The 9,024-nt window shown below is 40.5% G+C and overlaps 2 protein-coding genes across 4 annotated transcripts in view; one reads left to right on the plus strand and one right to left on the minus strand.

Annotated features, from left to right (window-relative positions):
• The window catches only part of LOC106522094 (voltage-dependent calcium channel subunit alpha-2/delta-4), a gene marked incomplete in the record, with an annotated part of 65,809 nt that overhangs the window by 55,389 nt on the left and 1,396 nt on the right, over positions 1–9,024 (plus strand).
• Positions 3,944–9,024, minus strand: part of LOC106522097 (leucine-rich repeat and transmembrane domain-containing protein 2) — a 6,138-nt gene continuing 1,057 nt past the window's right edge. For all 3 annotated transcript variants that reach the window (XM_014014958.1, XM_014014957.1, XM_014014956.1), the window contains 3 exons: positions 8,510–8,645; positions 6,800–7,483; positions 3,944–6,561 (listed from right to left, as the gene is read on the minus strand). In XM_014014958.1, coding sequence (XP_013870412.1) covers positions 6,098–6,561; positions 6,800–7,483; positions 8,510–8,555 — 1,194 coding nt within the window. In that variant the 5' untranslated portion in view covers positions 8,556–8,645 and the 3' untranslated portion in view covers positions 3,944–6,097. The remainder of the gene's footprint in view (positions 6,562–6,799; positions 7,484–8,509; positions 8,646–9,024) is intronic.

Genomic DNA, 9,024 nt, shown 5'->3' on the forward strand with positions numbered 1-9,024 from the left:
CGGCTGTTTTTGTTTTTACTGATGGGGGGTGGGGGTGCGGCTGTTTTTGTTTTTACTGATGGGGAGTGGGGGGAGCAGCTTATAGTCCGGTGCGGCTTATATGCTGATGTTCTCGCGTTTTTTTTTAAATGACGGGTGCGGCTTATAGTCCGAAAAATACGGTAATAGCAAATATATTTTCATCTTATCAGCATGTTTAGTCAGCTAATTGGCCAAAAAACAATGAAAAAGAAACTTTTTCCTGTGAGTGTTAGCTTCCTCCGTTAGCATAGTAATACTGCCGAAATATGGCGACCTCCACAGTATTATCATCATCCGTCACTGAACAAAGTTCCCACCCCATCAATATATACACCAAATGAAAGGTACGGTGATTGGCTACACAGCTGTGGCTGTGACTGGCCAAATCTACAGTCAATTAAGCCCAGGAGGACGGAAACCAGAAGTTGGTCACTTCTGATATATTATAGCTAGCAAGCAAGCATTCTATAGCACCTTTCACAGACAAGCATTCTATAGTACCTTTCACAGACAAACATCACAAAGTGCTTCACAGAAAGCAAAAATAATTAAAAACAATAAAACAGATCACACTGAAAGCCTGTCTGAATAAAAATTTCTTAAACAGATCACAGATACAAAAACAACAATTAAATACAATTACAAAACCCCTGTACACTAGATGGTGATAAGCTTTAAACCAGTTGTATAGTTAAGATTATGGTATATGGGGATGGGTGAAACCCATGTGAGCGGGGGCCTCATAAACCAGTTACCAAAACCAGATGTTATTCTTCATCTTATCCTAAAACCAGTTGTAAGGATAAGAAGAAGAATAACTTTTGTTCTGCTTTATATGTACACTATGTAGGGAGAAACTGTTGGTTTTTTTTAACAGTTGTTAAATTATAAGTTTCTCATAACTTATTAGCATAAAAATGGGGCACCACCTGGAAAACAGGAAATTAATCTTATAGATCTCGTCAATCTCAAACACTGAATAGCGAATTCTCCTAGTTGAGAGAGTAAACGAATAAATGAACGCACAGACGAGCATAAATTTCAAAATATACCTTGTATTATTTGATTCAGAGATAACAAGCAGATTATTTGGGTAAACAGAAACCATTATTATCAAGACCTTGCAGTTTAATAATAAGCGGTGCTATCATTCCATAATAAACTCTAGCATCATTCAACTGAATCTCTCCTAAACTAGTCTACACTAGAAAAATAGAAGAAACTTAAAGATTAATAAAAAGAAAGTGTTAATTCATCTATTAAGAAGGGGCGTGAATTATAAAGAGACCAAGTTATGTGGTAGGAACACAACTTGCGTTAATTCTAACTTGATTACATTCACATTAGAGAGAGCATACCGCAAACTGCCGTGGAGTTCAGCGTAGCTCACCGGAGGAGTCTTCAGACCTCTTGGGTACTTTGTGATGGTTCAGACCAACAGCCTTGTCTTACCTCTGGTTGACTGTTCACACTGGACTGGCAGACAAAGTCCCGTTTAGATAATCCGGTGCTCCAATAGGGGTTGGCAAACCTCTCAGCTCACACAACACTCGACACCCTTCGCAGCTCGGCTGGGTCCTGACTTTGTGAATGAAGGTCAACTTAGAATCCTACGCAACTTTCCTTCCGCCCAATAACTCCGTCAAAAGTATAAAAGAAAAATAAAATAAAAAAAATTAAAATAAAAATGTCCCCAAAGGGGAAAAATGGAGCTCGGATCTTTGTCCTTCCTCCTCCTAACTTCTTCTTCACCAAACTGCTTCTAAACTGACTTCTGACTGGACCTATTGTTCTGACTGTAAAAACTCAGGATTGGCTGAAAATACTCACATGATCTATCTTCCTTTCCACAGTCTCTTACCACTAAATTGATTAAACACACAGAATGGTAGATTACCTGTGAAGTAATTAAAACAGGACATTATTACAATGATTGAATCATGATAGAAAATACAATGGTTCTTTTTTTCTTCTTTTTTTTATCAGAATGAGAAATACAGAGAGACATCTGTCCATGATGTAATTATGAAACCAGTCTTTTGGGGGCACTCTAAAACCATAAATGAGATGGTATGTAAATGTATCTTTTTGAAGCTTGCTTAGGTGTTACATCTCAGCAAGAGATCTGGTCTCACGGGGTTTTAGAGCTGTTAGATCCACTTTTGGGTAGACATTAAGTCTGCAAAAGGCTTGAGTTCTTTGTGATAAGCGGCCATTTTGAGCACATAAAAGGGGTTCTCACACAGTACTTAATCAATAGGAGGTTGTCAGGTCCTGCTTATGTTACCACCTGTAGATAGTAAACAAAAGGCTTGGAGATAAATGGAATAAGTCATTGTTCTCTTGTAGACATGGGAAAGAGGAATGTGTTGGCCAAAGTCATGAGGTGGGACAGTTCTTCTAAGTTACTGCTACAACTAGGTATTGGTATACTAGACATGTTTCAGCCTATTGCAGGTCATTTTTTAGATCCTAATTGATCCTGATTTTAACCTGGATTCATTTAATTTAAGACACAAGTTAGAGTACTTTAAACTTCTATTAACTTCTATTAATGGAAATAAACTTTATTAAGTTGCCTTGTACAAATGTGTTTCTAGTTTACTGTAACATATAATATTTTCAATTCAGCAAACCAGTACAAATATTACAAATAACTATGCTCAGTGTGAAATGTTTCCCTCAGAGCTCCTTAATGAGTCATTTAATACTCAATTCAATCAAAACTGTTCCAATTCTTGTCCTTGAAGTGGTGACTGTAGAGACTGAATGAACTGACAGTTCTTGTAAAAGAAGTATAATTAGGAAGATCTAAAGTTCAGTGGCACAGTGAGCAATACTGTAGTTACCAACCCAACTTCCTCATGTATAAATCTTTTGGTGTGGTAGCGGTCTGGATGGCAGCTACACTTGCACAAATAATATAACTGAGGAGTGAATAAATTTGAAATTGAAATTTTAAAACGTCTTTGAGCATCTAGAAAAGTACTTTGTAAGACTAATGCATCATTTGTAGCCTATATTTAGAGATCCTGATCTGTTAACTTTTTTTTATTTATAAGTACTTAAATATTTTTAAAAGCACATATCAGTACTTTAACTTAAGTAATAATTTGACTGAGCTACTTTTATTCGAGCCTCAGTACTTTGAATCAAGTAAGGAAACTGGGTACTTGCCCACCAGACTATTAGTGGTTTTGTCACAGGTGACCAAGAGCTTAAACAGTTAAATTGGAAACATTTTTATGGACTCTGAAAATAAGTCTGATAGATTAGGAACAGCTCAGGTGAGATGACATCCTCACATGTTTTCGTAATAACGTTTTCTCGTGAAATGTCAGAACTGGATTTAAAGCCCTTGTCATTCACAACACAGCCTCTAGATGGCAGTATACAGCTCACATTGTTTGAATGTAGCAATCTGGGTTTAAATAAGAATTTATCTAAGCAGCAGGACTCAAGCATGGTCTGTTCTGAGCACATACAAAAAGGTAAATCCCACAATAAAAAAAGAACTGCTTAGTGATTAGGTAAATATGAAACTTTCCCTTTTAGCTTGTCTTCATATACAAAAACATCTTGAACAAATATGCAGCTTTACATTTTCAAAGAAGGCAGATAAAAAAATGTGCAGAAATGCTGATCTGCAACTTCAAATGAGTTTGGAGACTGAGAGAAGCAGGGCAGGGAACAAAGATGCACAGAGCATCCATACATTAAAAAAGCTCTGCAGCATTCCAGCGTTCTTCCTGTTAGCTGTACAATCACAGATCTGTCCTGAGACTTTCAGCACAGCAGCAGAGATGTAAAGGTTTGCTTCTGCAGACTCTGGAACATCAACAACAAGACCTGAGGAGCAAAAACAACTAACGAAAAAGATCTAACATCATGTCAGCTCAGTCAGAGAAGACAGGAAGCAACATTAAACCAGAGGGAAAAAGAAAAGTGATTTATTCTTCAGTCTTTTTGTGTTTAACAGAAGAAAACAAAAGGAGTGTACCATTACAGTATATCATTGTTATGGTTTACAAAGTTCGCTTTTACAAAAAGTAATCTATTAAAAAGTAGGAAAAGTAAATAAACAATTAAAGTTTAAATAGTAGTTTAACAAAACTACATAAAAAGGTTCATGACATTAAATAACAAACTAAAGTAGGGAGAAAATAAATTATTTAAACCACAGTTTTAAACCAAACTAATGGTTAAAACCTCTTGGCCTACCTTCAAATACATATACATTTGTTTTAACAGTTGTCAGAAAAAAGACAGGCCTCAAACTAAACATTTGGTCTGAACTTTAAATAGATCTAAACTAGTTAACCATTTCAAAACAGCATCTAATAAGCCAAACATTTCAACAAGACAAAGTGGTGAGCTGCTCGGACTAAATCACAGCCCGGGCTATCAACAGAAGAGCTAAATAGATGAGCTGTGGTTGGAGGAACAGCCCAACCAGATTAAAGAGCGACCAGTCCAACCAGAGTAAAGAGCGACCAGTCCAACCACAGCAAAGAGAGACCAGTCCAACCAGATTAAAAAAAGACCTGTCCAACCAGAATCAAGAGAGACCAAGTCAACCACAGTAAACAGTGTCCAGTCCAACCAGAGTAAAGAGAGACCAGGTCAACCACAGTAAAGAGAGACCAGTCCAACCAGAGTAAAGGGAGACCAGTCCAACCAGAGTAAAGAGAGACCAGTCCAATCAGAGTCAAGAGAGACCAGTCTAACCAGAGTCAAGAGTGACCAGTCCAACCAGAGTCAAAAGTGACCAGTCCAAAGAGAGTCAAGAGTGACCAGTCCAAAGAGAGTCAAGAGTGACCAGTCCAACCACAGTAAAGAGTGACCAGGTCAACCACAGTAAAGAGAGACCAGGTCAACCACAGTAAAGAGCGACCAGTCCAACCAGATTAAAGAAAGACCAGTCCAACCAGAATCAAGAGAGACCAGTCCAACCAGAATCAAGAGTGACCAGTCTAACCAGAGTCAAGAGTGACCAGTCTAACCAGAATCAAGTGTGACCAGTCCAACCAGAGTCAAGAGTGACCAGTCCAACCAGAGTCAAGAGTGACCAGTCCAACCAGAGTCAAGAGTGACCAGTCCAACCAGAGTCAAGAGTGACCAGTCCAACCACAGTAAAGAGAGACCAGATCAACCACAGTAAAGAGCGACCAGTCCAACTAGACTAAAGAAAGACCAGTCCAACCAGAATCAAGAGAGACCAGTCCAACCAGAATCAAGAGTGACCAGTCTAACCAGAGTCAAGAGTGACCAGTCCAACCAGAGTCAAGAGAGACCAGTCCAACAACAGTAAAGAGAGACCAGATCAACCACAGTAAAGAGTGACCAGTCCAACCAGATTAAAGAAAGACCAGTCCAACCAGAATCAAGAGAGACCAGTCCAACCAGAGTCAAGAGTGACCAGTCTAACCAGAGTCAAGAGTGACCAGTCTAACCAGAGTCAAGAGTGACCAGTCTAACCAGAGTCAAGAGTGACCAGTCCAACCACAGTAACGAGAGACCAGATCAACCACAGTAAAGAGCGACCAGTCCAACCAGACTAAAGAAAGACCAGTCCAACCAGAATCAAGAGAGACCAGGTCAACCACAGTAAAGAGAGACTAGTCCAACCAAATTAAAAAAGACCAGTCCAACCAGAATCAAGAGAGACCAGTCCAACCAGAGTCAAGAGAGACCAGTCCAACCAGATTAAAAAAAAGACAAGTCCAACCAGATTAAAAAAAGACCAGTCCAACCAGAGTCAAGAGCGACCAGTCCAACCAGATTCAAGAGCGACCAGTCCAACCAGAGTCAAGAGCGACCAGTCCAACCAGAATAAAGTGAGACCAGTCCAACTAGAATCAAGTGAGACCAGTCCAACCAGAGTCAAGAGCGACCAGTCCATCCAGAGTAAAAAGAGAGCAGTCCAACTAGAATAAATTGAGACCCGTCCAACCAGAGTAGAGACCAGACAATCCAAGCTGTGGAACTGCACATCTGGGCAAACAAATTAACCTACATGCAACTATACAGTGTTACACAAACCAAAAGGCCTCAGGCCATAATACTTCTGAATGCATCAGAAGCTGCTGATTCGATATCCATGCACAAAGTCACAGACTTCTATTTGTAGTGTGTCAGGAGACAGCCCCTGCCTGTCCTCAGTGTCAGCCTCAGGTTCTGTCTCCTCTATCAGAGGCTGCCCCCGATTTTTCATCTGTCTCTGGTACCGTGCCATGACCAAAGCATAGATACAGCCATAGGTTGCAGCCACAACCATCATGACACACACCGTGCCACAAACCACTCCGGCAACTATCTGTGTGCCATGTGCCCGGCGGACACTGACGGGCCGGTAGCGCTGGCGAACACAATCATTGATGTTGCTGACCCGTCCAGGCAGGCAGGGTGGCTGGGCAGGCTGATCCAACTCTTTGGTTCGGTTCTGCAGGCAGTAGCTGAACATCTCTGCTGGCAAGCTGCGGATGTCCCTGCCCTTCAAGTCCTTGGGGAGACTGCACTGCATCACATCTACCTGCCCATCTATAAAACAGATGACAAGGGCAGAGAGGGGAAAAGGAAGTAGATGAAAGGGGAAAAAATAAAGAAAGGATAGACGGGTAGGACAGAGATGGAGGTCATTATATTCTTAGATGTCTGTGCTTGGCTTACATTCATCTTGCAAAAGAAGAAATTTAGTGCTTTGATTTTACGGCACTTGCGTTTGAAAAATCCAAAGTATCAGTAGTGAGTGTCTGAGGTTCTTGACAGCTGTGCTCACCCCTGTAAATTAACCACTCAATCCAGTGCTTGAAGTCCCTTAGCTTACAGTCACACTTCCAAGGGTTTCCAGCCAGGTGGAGATCCTGTAGTCTCACCAGTGGCTCAAATGTTACCCTGTTCAGAGACACGAGCTGATTGTTGGCCAGGGACAGCCAGGTGAGTCTTTGAAGGCCATCCAGCAGTCTTTTAGGCAGCCACAGGAGCCCATTAGAGGACAAGTCGAGCTCCTGCAGCTGCTGCAGTCCCTTGAAAACCTCCATGCTCAACCCAACTCTGCCTTGATTTCTGTCCGAGGCCTGGACTGTTGCTCTGCTGTCTGCAAGGTTGGAGGTTGACAGACGTAAGCCGAGGTAGTTAGATGAAAGATTTAAAGAGTGCAGGCTGCTCAGGCCCAGGAAAGCTCCAGGCTGCAAACTGTAGAAGTGGTTCTGAGAGAGATCCAGGAGCTCCAAGCTGCTCAGGTTAAACATACCAGCGTTGCCCATGGAGGAGAGGTTGTTCTGGGACAAACGGAGAACCAGGCAGTCTCGACCTAGCAGCTCCAGGATGGGTGCCAGTGAGACGAGGTTAGCAGCAGAGCAGTTGGTTGTGTTCCTGTAGCATGTACAGACACCAGGACAGCCACCGGCTGAGCCCAGAACTCCCAGGAGAACCAACTCTATGCCGGCCCAAGCCACACAGACTGAAAAACAGAAAAGAGAGAAAATAACACTCCCTTTAACAAAACACAGCTGAATACAGTCCATGTTTTCACTCAGAGAAGCTCTTGCCTGAGATACATAGCATGTCTGCTGACATTGGATTAAAAAAATTAATGCGTGGCCACAAGATAATTATTGCAGTTATTTCCATGCAGACAGTTGATAGCTTATGAAAAAGTTTGAATTAATTTGATTTTATTCTAATATAGGAATGAATTACAAGTTTTTTTGAAACTCAACATTCCATGAGATAATAACTTGTGACCACGCATTAACTATCTTGTGACCACACATTATTTGTTTTAATCCAATGCCACTGGACGGGCTCTGTACCATTCTGAAAAATTTAAAAGCTAAAATGTTCCATCTTAAACAAAGTTTCTCTTCAGATTTCTCCTGCACTGCTGTCACACACACGGTTGAAGGTTAAAAACCATAATGTTTTTGCTCATGTCTATAGGTGCCTGTGTCCACATGTGCTCTTTGTATTGTTAGCAAATTAGTTTTTCAACCACTTAATATAAGTTTCAAAAAACAGCCACAGAATAAACATCTAAAAGTGATTAACCTTCAAAACACTGTTCAACATGGCTGCCACAGCCTGAGAAAACACAAAAATGATACAACTCAGCCAGTTTTACAGATATTGAGCTGAAATTTGGTGTGGTTGTATCTGAGAGTCATTCTAGACATACTAAAAGCTGTATTATGCATAGAAGTCATTTTCAACCTTTGGTCAAAACAGGGATAAATCCATCATTTTCATCAGATAATAAGCTCAGTATAAAACTCTGACATGAAAGGTGGCAGGTGATATACATTCCTTCAAAGAATGCTCGGTCTTTAATTTCCTGCTGTTAACATCTGCCGTGTTGTTTAATATTGGGGCTGTGGTTGTTCTGTGGATTCATCAGTCCATCTATTGTTTCCAACTGGTTTTCAGGAACAGATGTGTTTCAGCTGTCAGGGTAACACAGAATTTACTCTTACAATAATAAAAGACTCACCCATACTCTTCAGCTGGCTGAGGCCAAGCGGGTTACGGTTCTGCATATCTGTGGCATCAACTCTACAGGAACTTCAGATTTCCATTTGTTATTTCTCGTTGTTGAGCCACTTTACTATCCAGCTGTGGATAAGATCCTGTGAAACAGAAAAGAAGAGATGGCTAAAGAAAATAGACACTTAAAGTTTTGTTGTAAAAGTGAACTATAGCAGCTGATTTCTGAACTCTTTGCCTCCACTGAGAATTAGTTTTGCAATTACTGAAGAAAGAATTTTGTAAAATTGTTTTCAAACATGTATATGACCCAGTTTTTTCAATGGCTTTGTCCATCTGTCAGCTGATTTGGTCAAGTAAATTGTTTTAATTTGTTGACTTTTTTAACAACAAACTAAGATCTGCACTCAGTACGGTGATGAAATTAAAGAACTAAAAAATAGCTGCTGCAAAACAAAACAGAAAATGGAGGAAAATCAAAATCAAGTGTTCCAAAACCAGGTGCAAAGGCTGATTATGAAC

Source organism: Austrofundulus limnaeus, unplaced genomic scaffold, assembly GCF_001266775.1.
Source record: "Austrofundulus limnaeus strain Quisiro unplaced genomic scaffold, Austrofundulus_limnaeus-1.0 Scaffold120, whole genome shotgun sequence".
Classification (NCBI taxonomy): Eukaryota; Metazoa; Chordata; class Actinopteri; order Cyprinodontiformes; family Rivulidae; genus Austrofundulus; species Austrofundulus limnaeus.